Genomic DNA, 14,218 nt, shown 5'->3' on the forward strand with positions numbered 1-14,218 from the left:
ACAGAGGACTGAACCTAGGCCGAATGAGGTCTTCAGCGCGAGTTGATTGGATCGCGGTATTTTTTTTCTTCGTCGTCCTCGACGGACTCACAGGGGACGAGTCTACCCACATTGGAGGCAACGCTAAAAGAGACAGCCTGCTATGTACCTACACCTACCTACCTACCTACCTACCTACCTCCCTACCTTGGGTTGGGACGCTACTGTGCACAGGGCTTAATGGATTGTCTCCGCCGAATCCTTATCAGAGTGAGGAGTGTCCGGTACCTCCCCGTGCCGTTTCGGCACCGACACCGAGGACAGGTAGCCCAGTTTCTTTGGAGATGCTGGGTCGATGCCCGGACTGCTCACTAAACAGCCGCCGCCCTATCACGAGAGAACCGTTTGTCACGACGCAGAAGCACCGCTTTTTTCCCTCTCTTTCTCCCCCCCCCCCAATCCCGCTGCCGACCCGTACCTTCGGAGGCACCGAAGAAGCGGAGCCCTGCGCTAGACCGGCCACTGGACCTGGACGCACGTACAGAGTACACTCCATCGACTGGAGACTGGAGACTGGAGCCCAGCCGACAACGACGACTGGACGTCATTCTCACACACCTCTCTCTCTCACCTCTCGTCCCGCCCTCCACAGTCTCGTCTCGTCCCTCGCCCTCTCCGACCAAGCAGAGACAAACATCGCGCGCGGTCCTTGTCCGAAAAAGCCTTGGCCTGCTCACCTTACCCGCCACGCCACGCAAGCCCCCCCCCCTTCCCCCATCTCCAATTGGATCCGTGCCTTTTGTGGCCGCACGCCGAAGAGACTCTTGAGACAGAGTTGCCCGGAGAGCAACGTCAGGCCGCCGCCAGATCCACCCTTACCCCGAACGTCCCGACTGGCCCGGAGAGTACCGCTTCCCGGAAGCCGTGTGAACCATGGAGACCGTCATTGATCACCATGTCGTCGAGGTGGATGAGTTCGATGCTCTGTAGGTGGAGATCATTGCGCGTCTTCTCGGACCAGGGGGGGGCGCCCTCCCGTTCACGATCGTTTGCTGATGCGTTCTGTACCGCAAGGTCAATCGAGGTGAAGACGGCCGCCGACCCCGTTGAGTCGGTCGTGTCGGTTGCGCCCATCCCGACCAAGTTTCCCGGTATGCATCCGCACTGTCCTCCGGGTGTTGTCGGGGTGTCGTCGTCTACGTGCTGCTGGTGATGCCGTTTAACGATGACGAGGCGCGTGTTTTCCTCCCAGCGTGCTGACTTGACCAAGCCAAACTCCACGCCCGCAAGGTCGCCGCGGAGCTCAACGCCGGCGATGGCCTCGTCTTCCTGCCCGGCGAGCCCAGCCGTAGCTACGAGGACTCGGATATGGGCCCGGCCTTCCGACAGCGGCGATAGTATGTCGACCCGAGAGCTCGCCAGCCGCCTGCCGGCGAACCGGCCGCTGACGTGAGGACTAGCTTCTACTACCTGAGCGGCGCCAACTTCGCCGACTGCGCCGTGACCTACGAGCTCGCCTCGGACCGCCTGATCCTCTGGATCCCCTACGTCGAGCCGCGCCAGGTGCTGTGGTTCGGCTCGACGCCCGGCATCTCCGAGTGCCTGAAGCAGCTCGACGTCGACGACGTGCGCTACACGACCCAGCTCGACAAGTTCCTGTACCGCCACCTCGCGCCCGGCTCGACGCTGTACGTCCTCCACGCCGACCAGGCGCCGCTGCACGGCGACTTCTTCCGCTCCGCCGCCGACGTGCGCATCGACGTCGCCTCGCTGCAACCCGCCATGGACCAGGCGCGCGTCGTCAAGACGGACTACGAGGTCGCCATGATCCGCAAGGCCACGGCCGTCTCGGCGGCGGCGCACCGGCGCGTCGCCGAGAAGCTGCTGAGGCTGGAGAACGAGAGCGAGATCGAGGCCCTCTTCCAGGCCCGGTGCACCACCTCGGGCGCGAGGGAGCAGGCCTACGCCATCATCGCCGGCAGCGGCCGGAACGCGAGCACGCTGCACTACGACGCCAACGACGAGCCGCTCCAGGGCAGGGAGCTCGTCGTCTTCGACGCCGGCTGCGAGTGGCACTGCTACGCGAGCGACATCACCCGCACGCTGCCCATCTCGGGCGCCTTCTCGCCCGAGGCCAGGGCCGTCTACGACATCGTCGCCAGGATGCAGGACGAGTGCATCGCCTCCATCCGCCCGGGCACCCTGTTCTTCGACCTGCACGTCCACGCGAGCAGGGTCGCCCAGCAAGGGCTGCTGGCGCTCGGCGTCCTCAAGGGCGACCCGGCCGAGGTCTGGGACGCCGGCACCGTCGCCGCCTTCTTCCCGCACGGCCTGGGCCACCACGTCGGGCTCGAGGTCCACGACGTCTCGGGGCGCGAGAGGCTGCTGCTGCTGAACAACGTGGCGGCCGGCGGCCAGGGGGGCCGCGTCGGGAAGAGGGAGGTCGTCACGCCCGAGATGCTGGCCGCCATGGACAACGCCGCCGCCGCCCCGCCGTACAGGGGCCGGCAGTATCTGCGCAAGAACATGATTGTGACGGTCGAGCCCGGCATGTGAGTAGTTTCCCCCAGTTTCTGGTGTTCTGTTTTCGACCTCGCGGCCGGGGGGGGAGGGGGAGTCGCGTTTCTGGACCGACGGCTAACGCTTCGTGACACCCGGCAGCTACTTTTGCAGAGAGTATATCGAGGGCTACTTCCTCAGCAACCCCCGACACGCCCGCTTCATCAACAAGACGGTGCTGGAGCGGTACTACCGCGTCGGCGGCGTGCGCATCGAGGACGACATCCTGGTGACGGACGACGGGTACGAGAACCTCTCGACGGGCGCGCCCAAGGGCGAGGAGCTGCTGAGGGTCATCAACGGGAAGGCGTAGCGGCCCGCGAGGGGCTGAGTAGTGTCTTGTTCTTGGGGTTGTCTTTGTGTGAAGCATGCATGCTGATTTCGGTGTTGTTGTTGTTGTTGTTGTCGTTATTTGTCCCAAACCTGCATAGTGTGTTTCGTTTCTTTGGTGTGTATTTCGACGACGTTGAGATGGTTAGCCTATGGGTTTTGTCGGTCTGCCTGCCCCTGGACAGTCGTTGACGTACATGGCCGACGTGTCTTTCATTCCTGTGCCCAGATGTGATGGAGGCTCCTGTCTACTCTGAACTGCCCAGATACCGTGTGGGCATCCAGCCGTTGATCGAGCCGCAGTTCGTTCGACGCGGAAGAGTCGGACCCCCGTGTCGGAGAGCCGTGCCGGGCGGGCAATGAAGGCATCCACGCCGCGCTCTTGGGTATTGTCTGCTCGCGCCCGCTCCTCGAGGCCGCGCCCGGCGTGACGCTGCCGTGTGCAAGAGAGAGGTATGGGCGTACGGAGGGTCACTCGTTTGTGGGGTGAGCCGCCGCCGTCTTCGTTCTCGTCAGCCCCCTCCCCCCCCTCCCCAAAATCTCTCGATCGGCGCGTGAACGGTTAGCCAACGGATCTCTTTGCCCGGCCAGAACATCACGTTGGCGGGGGGGTCTCTACGTGGCCGGGGCGGGAAAAAAGCGAGAACACACGATGCCCGAACCAGTCGTGAACCGTCCAACTCACCTTCGAGCGTGACGCCGTCTCGTGCCGCCAACGAACGCGGCGAAATACACACACACACATGTCACCGTCGCCGAACCGCCAGAACGCACGCCCGAGACATCGGGTTGAAACTTTGTAAACATTTTTTCGCTTGAATCATTTACTTTGACGTCCGCCGCCCATGCCATCTCAGCGCTAACCGCCACTCCTGCGCGTGTTCTTCTTTTTTTCGTCATATGTCACCGCCACCTTGCGCCTTTCAAATCGTACAAGAGCCACGACAACCACACCCCTCCTCCCCCTTTTTTCATGCGGCCGGATCACTACTCCTCGGGACCGGGGAGCACAGCATCCACGGCTTACGCAAGGCAGCCTCCCCACGCGCCGCCTTGCTCGGCGAATGTCCTTTTGTTGGTTTGTTTGTTTGTTGGCGACCATCTTCACCCTCTACCGGCGGGGTCCTCTACAGGTACTTCTTGGGCATCGAGTTCTTTCTCCTCTTGTACAGCATATACCCGACGACGAGGACGACCTGGGACCCGATGATGACGCCGATGAGCTTGCCGTGGCCGGGGGCGGCCTTGACGATGTGGGACGACAGCGTGGCGTGGTGGTCGCTCATGTAGCCCTTGAGGGAGTGCTCCGTGTTCTTCATCTGCAGGTTGAGGTCGGTGCGCATGGCGCGGATCTCGCGCTCGAGGCCGTTGATGCGGCCCTCGAGGTCGTTGATCTTCTCGAGCTTGCGCAGCTCCTGGCGCAGCGAGTCGAGGATCTGCGACGTCTCGGCGTGGCGGTGCTCGGCCTGCTGGCCGTACTGGTTGACGGAGCGGAAGATGGTGCCGATCTGGTGGTTGACCGACTGCAGGCGGTTGTGCAGGTCGGCAAACTGCGCCTTGGACGACGTGATGGCGTCGGCGCTGGAGTCGGGGATGGCGTTCAGGTCGATCGGCTCGGCGTTGCCGCTGCGCGGGTTGTTGGTGTTCGGCTGGCCCTGGGTAGACTTTTGCTCGTGGGCCTGCTGCTGTTGCTGTTGCTGTTGCTGCTGCTGCTGCTGCTGGCTTTGCTGACCACCGTTGTCGCTGGCGTGCAGGCTGTCGGACATGACAACCATCTTGAAGATCTCAAACGAGTCCGGGTTGTCGGCGCTCGCGGCGGTGATGCCAAAGGTGTAGCCCGGCGGGATCTTGACCTTGTCGGTCTCGAAGCACAGGCGGCCGTCGATCTCGACCTTGAAGACGCGGTCGGTCTGGCGCAGCTTGATCTGGCTGGGGCGGCCGAGGTTGCGGTAGTGGTACTGGCAGTGGCCGAAGGCGAGGGGGCTGATGTCGCTCTGGGCCTTGTAGTCGGTCGAGCGGTCGTTCAGGAAGCCGCGCACCATGCCGCCGGTGCCGCCGTGGCCGTCGATGACGAGGACGAGACCGTCGAAGCGCGGCGCCGTGTAGGCGGAGCTCATGCCGACGTCGGCGGCGCCACCGTTGGTGAGCCAGATGTTGAGGTTTCCGCCGGCGCGCTCGGGGCCGTTGGCGCGGAAGTCGATGTCGGCGATGAAGGTGCTGTGCGTCACCTTCTGGGTGCTCCAGATGGAGCCGCGCTGGTTCCCGGGCGCGACGGGCGTGAGGATGATCTTGTTGGAAAGGATCTCGGGCTGATTCGGCTGGCCCTGGAGCACGAAGTTGGGCACGTGGCCGTCATTGTTGGGCGATATGCTGCTGCTGGTCAGCCCGGGGAGCTTCCCCCAGTGTCGTAGGTCGGGCGGGCGCGCCGAAGCCGGACGGACGGCTTGCTTACCTGCCAGTGTAGCCGAAGCTAAGCTCGTTGATGAGGTACTGAGCTTGTGTCAAGCTCGCGCCGAGCAGGAAGGCGAGCGTCGAGCTCAGGGGAGCTTGCGACACACGCATTGTGGCTGGATGTGTGGTGGTGCGGGAGCTGCCTTTTTGGGGGGGGGGGGGGGGGGAAGAGAGAGGGAGGGAGAGGGAGAGATGGGAATCAGGTGCGATCAACGAAGCCGGCCGTAAATGCCCACAGGGTCGATGAATTGGCCGTAATAATATATGTCACAAGGCAAGGTCCTGCAATGCGGGCAAGAATGGAAACAGAAGGAAAAGGCGCAGACGGCGTCGGGATCCAAAAATGCGTGGCACGAGATGGTTGGAAACCCGCCAAGTCGACAGTCTCCAAGCAGGGGTCGATGGAGCGTGTGTGTCTGTGGGTTGAGGACAGGTTGGCACTAACACAAAAAAAAAGGGTGTCAAGACTTGGACTGCAGCTAGCTCAGCCAGATCCTTTGCTCTTCACTCTGTTTGCTTCGCCGACGAATGCCCGTTCTGGAAGCCGTCTGTTCTCGCGGCGTTGACTCCCGAAAGCGGACCAGGTGCAATTTTGACAGAAAATGAGCAGCGGTTCAGGTGTTTCTCAGGAGGCTCGTGGGGGGGTCCTCGCGATGATGGGTTCCCGAATATGAGCGAAGCTTTGAATCCCGCCTCGCTGTCTTGAAACGGGGCCCAGAGCCGTTTGCTGGAGACCTTTACGAAATAAAAGGGACCCCGGTCCACCATCAACAGCCTGGAGGCGGCATGGTCCGAGCTGCAATGGAATGGGAAGGGGGAATCTGGAGACTCACCGCCGTGCATCCATCCCATCGGAGTGCATCATCCAAGTGGCGGCGGAAGGGAAGCTCTTTTTTTTTTAAGCTTCCACTGTGGCTGCTGGCATCGTGGCTTTTGCATCGGGGAGCGCCACACAGGCGATAGCTGCGGTCGGCATCGGCGCTGGTTTCACCGCGATTCTTGCACGGACCCCCCCCCCCCCGCAACGTCACCCCTGAGTCTTGTCCAAGAAAAAAAAAAAACCAACCCCAAGCTGCAGAAGCTCTGAACGGACCCCCCCCTGACGGACGTTGAAGGTGGCCTGTAGTTTTCACGAAGCTCTCACGGCACGCACCGCCCACTCCAATGCGGACGTCCCCCTAAAACACCTCGAACGCGCCACAAATGGCCGAACCGTACCCGACCCTCACCCAGTGCGCGCTCGTCGCCGGCGCTCTCAAGGTCCTCCTCTTCCCGGCCTAGTACGTGGACCGCCCGACACCTCCGGCCCCCGGGACCGCCGCAACTGACGCGTCGAGCAGCAAGTCCACCGACTTCGAAGTCCACCGCAACTGGCTCGCCATCACGAACACCCTGCCCGTTTCCGAGTGGTACTACGAGAAGACGTCGGAATGGACCCTTGACTACCCCCCCTTCTTCGCCTACTTCGAATGGGTCATGTCCCAGGTCGCGAAGCTGGTCGACCCGGCCATGCTCCGCGTCTACAATCTGGAGTACGACAGCTGGCAGACGGTCTACTTTCAGCGATGGACCGTCGTCATCTCCGAGCTGGTCCTCGTCTATGCCCTCCAGAGGTGGGTTGTCGCGCGTTTGCCCGCATCACGCCGTTCAGGATTCCCCCCCAGCTGACGCCGTCAAGGTTCGTCGACTCCGCCGCCGGCGCCACGAGGCGAGCCGCCCAGGCCGCCGCCATCTCCATCCTCCTGTCGCCCGGCCTCCTCATCATTGACCACATCCACTTTCAGTACAACGGCGCCATGTACGGCGTCCTCATCCTGTCCCTGGCCCTCGCCCGGGCCAAGTCGGGCCTGCTGGCCAGCGGCTTGTTGTTCGCCGCGCTGCTGTGCATGAAGCACATCTACCTGTACCTGGCGCCGGCCTACTTCGTCTTCCTGCTCCGCGCCTACTGCCTGTCGCCCAAGTCCATCCTGCGCATCCAGTTCCTCAACTGCGTCAAGCTGGGTGGCGGCATTGCGGCCATCTTTGGCGCCGCGTTCGGCCCCTTTGTTGCCATGGACCAGATCCCCCAGCTGGCCAGCCGCCTGTTCCCGTTCTCGCGAGGCCTCTGCCACGCCTACTGGGCCCCCAACGCCTGGGCGCTGTACTCCTTCGCGGACCGCCTCCTCATCTACGGTACGTCTCCTCGAATCCCCCCCTCCCGCGTCCTCGACCGGATCCAAACTGACCAACGCCAGTTGCGCCGCGCTTCAACCTGCCGGTCAAGGCCGAGGCGATCAACAGCGTGACCAGGGGCCTCGTGGGAGACACGGCGTTTGCCGTCCTCCCCGAGATCAGCCCGCGCACCTGCTTCGCCCTGACCCTCTTCTTCCAGGCCCTGCCCCTGGTCAAGCTGTTCCTCCAGGCGCCGCCCACCTGGGACGCCTTCATCGGGGCCGTCACGCTGTGCGGCTACGCGTCGTTCCTCTTTGGCTGGCACGTCCACGAGAAGGCCGTCCTGCTGGTCATCATCCCGTTCAGCCTCATCGCGCTCAAGGACCGGCGCTACCTGAGCGCCTTCCGGCCCCTGGCCGTGGCCGGGCACGTCTCCCTCTTCCCGCTGCTGTTCACGCCGGCCGAGTTCCCCATCAAGACGGTGTACACCATCTTCTGGCTGATCCTGTTCCTCGTCGTCTTCGACCGCCTGGCGCCGGCCTCGCGGAAGGCGAGGTTCTTTCTGCTCGACCGCTTCAGCACGTTCTACATCGCAATCAGCATCCCGCTGATCCTGTACTGCTCGGTCCTGCACCAGATCGTCTTTGGGAAGCGGTACGAGTTTCTGCCGCTCATGTTCACCAGCTCCTACTGCGCCGTGGGCGTCGTCGGCAGCTGGATCGGGTTCCTGGTCGTGTACTTTACATCGTGAAAGGGGGGGAAATGGTTTGGAGGGGGGGGGGGGGTCGCTCGGGCGACATCTGCTGTAGTTGCTGTAGTTGATCGACTCCGGAGAATACAGAGACCAAGACCACGCTGTAGCCGAAACTTTTGCGTGCCAGTGATTGACGACCCAGCAGTTGGCGGGAAGTCTAAAAGAGACGCTCGGTCCCCGGGGGGGGGTGCCCTGACGGTGCCAGCCAATCAAAAGCCGTCACTCACGTGTCCGGAGGCTGACAGCAGCGCCCACTCCACCGCAAGTACCAGAGCAGAAACATCAATTTGGAGCTAACGGCAGAGCAGGGGGGGGCCGGGGGTCGTGGGCCACTTGGACACAACCCATTGTCTGCCGCAAGCAAACGAAGGAACAAAACAGACACATGTAATGCACAGTTTGGGCCATGCACCGTCGTGATTGACCAGAACAGAGGCCGTAGAAGGCGCGTGGGAGGAAATGACTTACACGGAGCCCGGCGGGCCGGAGCGGCCGCGGCCGGCGACCCGGGGGTTGATATCACGACATGCCCGCCGCCGTGGCTGTCGGAGACTGCTCAGACACGCCGGAACGAGACGGGGATGCAATCGGCAACCCTGCTGACATTTTGAACCGCCTCGAAAGGCGTTGGGGCGGCGGAACGGTGCTCGTCCGGCGCTGGGCCCGAGGAGGCGATTGTCGAAAAAGGGACCTACCGAAAGAGGCCGGACGACGCAGCAGGCGTGCCGGACGATAAATCGACCAAATCAATGCCCCTTGGGCTCGTTGGGTGCTCGATCGAGAGCCCCAGCCGCGGCGAGCTCAACGAGTACAAGAACGCGGGTGGCCGACGCGGTTGTGGAATTCCCGAGGTGGACGGAGTCGTGGCGGGTGGAGGAGGGTGAGGAGGGCCTGCGCAGCGCCTGGCCTGGGAGATGGGATGCGGAGGCACCGTGGGCCGAACGGGCCCACGGCCAGGACCGCTTTTCACTGGCGCCCTTCTCTTCTTTTTCCCTTTCCCCTTCCTCCCCAAACCTCACCACCTTGCTGTGTTTTTTTTCACGCTCTCTCTCTCTCTCTCTTTCCTCGACGTTTCACCCACGACTCGCTGGTCTTTGCGATTCCACCATCCGCCCGCGACCACAACCACCAACAATTCACATCGCCATTTGCAGCCCCCCATCAGCCGTCTCCGACACGTCTCCTGCGAGCCGTACCGCGTCCACGAGTCTCGCGTGTAAGCGCACTGCCGACCTCCCCCCTCCCCCCCCTGCCCGACACCACGACCGCGACTCCGCTTCCTCCGGCCGCGATCATAACAACGCGCCTGCTTCGACCGGCTCCCCGCGGCTCTATAGCATCACTTACATCGGCCGAAGAGAAGGACGGCCGACTTTCGGCCCCCGCCGCGCATTTGCACATCGAGTCTCGGACCATGCCATTGTAGCTTACCGCCACCATGGTACGGCCTCTCTCTCTCTCTATCTCTCTCTCCCCTACGCGCTTTTCGACGCCGCCGAGCACTGACACGGGCCCCAGGTTCTTTTCAAGCGCAAACCGGTGCAGCTGCTGCCCCCCAAAGACGTCAAGGATGACAATGCAGAGGTTCGCCCAGTGACATTGACAAACGATGCGACCAGTACTGATGGAGGCCCTCAGGTCTGGCACATCCCGCAGACCGGCGAGGTCTTTGCCCACTACGAGGACTACCTCACCAGGTGAGATGCCCTGTTTTTTTCTCCTTCTTTCTGCGTCGTCGTTCGCGGGGCGCCAAAGCTAACCCGGCCCAGAATGGATTTCTACAAACAGGTATGCCCCGACGAGGGTGGGGCTGCGGGCCAAGACTGACTCCCATCGCGTAGCGGCGGTTCATTTGCCAGATCACAGGGCACTCGGGCCTGACATTTTTCGAGGCCCTGAAGAGCGAGGTCAGTATCGGCGCGGTTTTTCGCTCCTCCTCCCCTCCCTTTTTTGGCGATTTCCCTTTTCCCGCGCAGTCCGCTAATCCCAGCGCAGCTCGCCGGCGCCGAAGAGGTCGAGCAGGCCTTCCCCGAAGCCCTCAAGGGCCCCGTCCTGCGTCGCGTCCAATTCCAGACGGTATCCCGAATCGATGCGCTCGTCGACCTCGTCTTTGACGAGTTCAGGGCCGACTACTACCCCGGCGAGGCCGTCACCGTCAGCACGGCCGAGGGCGAACGGCTGCAGGGAGTCGTGCGGGAAAAGACGCGGTTCGGCGGCAAGGTGCTGCCCGACGGCACGCAAACCGCCCCCTACACGCGGTACACGGTCAGCCTCGACGACCGGCCCGGCGTCGAGGCCGTCGTCGACGACGACCACATCTTCCGCGACCGCAAGATCTTCACCAAGTCGGTCCTGCGGTCGTTCATCAAGAAGACGGTGACGCGCGAGGCCTGGAACGGCGCGCCGTGGCTCGTGAAGCACGACGTCGCCGCGCAGTACCACATCGACTCGCGCATCCCGCCTCACCTGCGCTACGATACCAAGCTGATGGAGCGGAAGCAGCTGCAGGCGCAGAAGCGGGCCAGCCACACCCCGACGACAACGACGACGACGACGACGACGGCGGCGCAGGACGCCCAGGGGGGGGCCAACGGCGTCAACGGCGCCATGCAGCAGAACGGGCCCGCGCGGCTGCCCGAACTGAAGCCCGCGCCCAAGAACCAGAAGGGCAAGCACCAGTCGCCCGAGTTCCCGCAGGGCCAGAACGGGTCGCCGGGCATGCTTGGGAACGCCGACACGGGCATCTTCCACGCGCCGCCCCACAAGAACCCCTTCCAGCTGCCGCTCAACTTCCGGAACCAGCCGCTGCCGCACTCCATGACCGCGCCCGAGCCCCCGCCGCCCCCTCCGCTTCCCAAGTACCCCATCGAGGACCTCCAGGTGCCGTTGAGGGAGGGCATCGTCAGGCCGCCCTTGGCGTTCCTCTGCCGCGACCCCCCGACCGCCTCCGAAGATGTCGCCGCCGTTAACGGCAGCGCCGGCATCCGCGACAAGATGTCGATGAAGTCGGTCGGCCCGTTCCTGGAGACGTGGGACACGCTGAACGTGTACTGCGAGATCTTCAAGCTCGACTCCTTCACGTTTGACGACTTCGTCGAGGCCATGTGCGTCGCGTCCGCGGACACGACGGTGCAGCTGTTTGAAGAGATCCACTGTGCGGTGCTCAAGCAGATCGTCAGCGGCGAGGCGGACGGCGGCAAGGTGAACGTGCAGCTGCCCGAGCTGGACGACGAAGAGGACTCGGACGAGGAGTCCGACGAGGAAGAGGAGGAGGCCAAGGAGCCGACCCCGGAGACGGACCGTCCCCCGGCGAGGGCCACGCGAAGCAGCCTCGCCAAGGCCGAGGCCGAGAGGCTGCTCGCGGAGGCGAGGGCTGCCGAGAAGGAGAGCCAGAACGCGGAGCCCGAGATCAGGCACCGCGCCGAGGACGTGCTCGAAGACTACGACTGGATCGAGGAGCTCAGGAAACGCAACTTCCAAGACGGCGGCTGGGAGCGCATCATGGTCGGCCTGCTCCACCAGCTGTCCAAGAACGAGCGGCTCGAGGAGCGGTGCGAAGACCTGCTCGCGCAGCTGTGCCCGCCCGACGTGGACCCGACGCAGGATACGGTGCGGGAGCGCTACGCCGCCCTCGACGTCGACTACCGGGTGCAGGCGCTGCAGATCGTCTGCATGCTCACGACGCAGACCAAGGCCATGCGCACGTACATGGAGGAGTGCAGCGAGCAGATGACGGCGTTCCGCAAGGAAAAGATTGACTGGCAGCGCCAGAGGAAGCAGGCGTACGTGTGACCCGATGACCACTGGGGCCGAAGAGTGCTGACATATATCACAGGATCGAGGAGCTGCGCGCGCTCAACGACCAACGCAAGATCCTACTCCCCGAAAACATGCCGCCGCCGTCGCCGCCCACCACCACCGAGCTCAAGGCGGATGAGGACGTCAAGATGACGGACGCCGACGAGTCGGTCGCGGACGCGGAAGACGACGGGGCCGACTCGGACGAAGAGGGCGGCGCCGCGCCGCGCCGGAATTTCCGACGCGCCAACGACCGCGCGGCCGAGAGGCAGCGGAAGCGCAGGGAGGAGAAGGAGCGGAAGGAAAAGGCGGCCGAAGCGGCCAAGGCGCCCAAGCAGTCGAAGCAGTTCCTGAAGGTGCTCAAGGACATCCAGAAGAAGGAGGACTTCATCAAGAAGTGCGAGGAGGAGATCGCCGTCATCGACAACGACCTGCGCGAGGCCGACTGCGGGCGCACGCGCGTGCTGGGCAAGGACCGCTTCTGGAACCGGTACTACTGGTTCGAGCGCAACGGCATGCCGTACGGGGGCCTTCCCGACAGCTCGACGGCGGCGGCCGAGTACGCCAACGGGTGCATATGGGTGCAGGGCCCGGACGAGCTGGAGCGCCAGGGCTACATCGACACGGACGCCGAGTACCTCGCCGAGTACAAGAGCAAGTTCGACATGACAGTGCTCGAGCGCAAGAGGCTCGAGGAGGGCGCGACCAGCGTCTTCAACGCCCAGCAGTGGGGCTACTACAGCGAGCCGGAGCAGGTCAACGATCTGCTCAAGTGGCTGGACCCCCGCGGCTTCAACGAGCTGCGGCTGCGCAAGGAGATCGTCGCCTTCAGGGACAAGATCATCCAGAACATGGAGAACCGGAAGAAGTACCTTGGCATCGCGGAGGCGGAGGCGGAGGCGGAGGCGGAGGAGGAGGAGGAGGAGGAGGAGGAGGGGAAGAAGAAGCCGGAGAAGAAGGACAAGAGGCGAGACTCGAAGCGGATGAGCACACGGGTCCGGCAGCACGAGCCGACGCCCGAGCCGACAAACTACCGCTGCCTCGCGTGGGAGAATACGACGGCGGTGGAGGAGCTCGGCCACCTCCACTCGGAGCCGCCGCCGCCACCACCGCCGCCGCGCTCCAAGAAGCAGACGGCCAAGAAGAGGCAGGCCGTCGAGCCGTCGCCCGAACCCGCGCCGGCGGCGAAGACGAGGCGGCGCAAGTGACGTACGTACACACATGCCGACGGGACGGCCGCAGCGCGGCGGCCAGTCCTCACTGTAATTATAGACATGATTGCGCGGGACGGTACAAAGGGGCCTGGCGTGGCGTGAGCCGCCCCCAGATAGACTCGGCTGGCGTTTGACCCGAACGGGGCTTGTTTACGGTGTTTTGGTAGAAGAAAAAAGCGGTGTCCTGACAGACGAAAAAAAGAAGACAACGGGCATCCCACGCACAGCACACGCATACGATGGAGGAGGGTATCAGTATCGCTTTTTTCTTCTTTTTTTTTTCTTGCAGCATGGCTGGCGATGGCTTCAAGCATTGGGCGGTTCTGGGCGGCGGTGGCGGCGTGCGGTCTGCATATCAGCCACATGGGCTAGGTTTAGGATTACAAACACTCTACAAAGACACTTGTTCGATGACGGCTGCTTGTGCAGTGCCCCGGTTGACTGTGAGTTTGGATGCCCCGATGAGAGGCCAGCACGGGGATATGAAGGCACGGGGACGAAGTCGTTTGCTCAAGCGTGTCGCGTCCTCTCACCGAGGCAGCAAACCCAATCCCGGCATATCGCGATGGGGATGGGATGGATGGGACGGAACGCCTTGCCGCCCGGATCGGAACAACATACCTGTAGACAACACAGCACAGCCCGGATGCCAACCGCCGCCGTTGGAAAGCTTCGGCCGAACCTTAACGACGGCGACTTTCCCAGTACGGAACCGCTAACCGCTTCGCTGCTGGGACATCCTGTGTCAAGTTGTTGGAGACGCAGCGTGGTGTTTTGCGCGCTGTTGAGCTGCTGATTGCGCGGGGAGGGGAGGGGAGGGTGGAGGGAGGGAGTCTGTCGATGCTTCATTGCCGTTGCTCAGTACCGGCATGGCGTTGGCTCCCAGTGCCGACCTTGCTGTGGGAGGGCGAAAGCCGGGGTAAAGTCGGCCGAACGAGCGGTACGCTGGCCACGAGACGGAAGGGGGGGATGGGTGGACAGC

General features: G+C 63.4%; 4 protein-coding genes across 4 annotated transcripts; 3 read left to right on the forward strand and 1 right to left on the reverse strand.

Annotated features, from left to right (window-relative positions):
• Positions 1–912: 912 nt before the first annotated feature.
• On the forward strand, positions 913–2,851 carry CH63R_02987 (putative Xaa-Pro aminopeptidase; the record flags this gene model as incomplete). Its single annotated transcript, XM_018297962.1, has 5 exons — positions 913–965; positions 1,054–1,130; positions 1,250–1,376; positions 1,440–2,531; positions 2,641–2,851. The coding sequence occupies 5 exons, from the start codon at positions 913–915 to the stop codon at positions 2,849–2,851; spliced, it is 1,560 nt and encodes a 519-aa protein (XP_018162778.1).
• A 1,144-nt stretch (positions 2,852–3,995) lies between these two features.
• Positions 3,996–5,430, reverse strand: CH63R_02988 (Legume-like lectin family protein; the record flags this gene model as incomplete). Its single annotated transcript, XM_018297963.1, has 2 exons — positions 3,996–5,238; positions 5,321–5,430. The coding sequence occupies 2 exons, from the start codon at positions 5,428–5,430 to the stop codon at positions 3,996–3,998; spliced, it is 1,353 nt and encodes a 450-aa protein (XP_018162779.1).
• Positions 5,431–6,522: 1,092 nt separating this feature from the next.
• Positions 6,523–8,221, forward strand: CH63R_02989 (Dolichyl pyrophosphate Glc1Man9GlcNAc2 alpha-1,3-glucosyltransferase; the record flags this gene model as incomplete). Its single annotated transcript, XM_018297964.1, has 4 exons — positions 6,523–6,599; positions 6,660–6,932; positions 6,998–7,491; positions 7,554–8,221. 4 exons carry the CDS (start codon positions 6,523–6,525, stop codon positions 8,219–8,221), a joined length of 1,512 nt encoding a protein of 503 aa, XP_018162780.1.
• Positions 8,222–9,662: 1,441 nt separating this feature from the next.
• Positions 9,663–13,230, forward strand: CH63R_02990 (Ddt domain-containing protein; the record flags this gene model as incomplete). The annotated part of the gene is made up of 6 exons (XM_018297965.1): positions 9,663–9,665; positions 9,743–9,921; positions 9,994–10,012; positions 10,066–10,131; positions 10,220–12,006; positions 12,060–13,230. 6 exons carry the CDS (start codon positions 9,663–9,665, stop codon positions 13,228–13,230), a joined length of 3,225 nt encoding a protein of 1,074 aa, XP_018162781.1.
• Between the last annotated feature and the right edge of the window lie 988 nt (positions 13,231–14,218).

Source organism: Colletotrichum higginsianum, chromosome 2 (assembly GCF_001672515.1).
Source record: "Colletotrichum higginsianum IMI 349063 chromosome 2, whole genome shotgun sequence".
NCBI lineage: Eukaryota > Fungi > Ascomycota > Sordariomycetes > Glomerellales > Glomerellaceae > Colletotrichum > Colletotrichum higginsianum.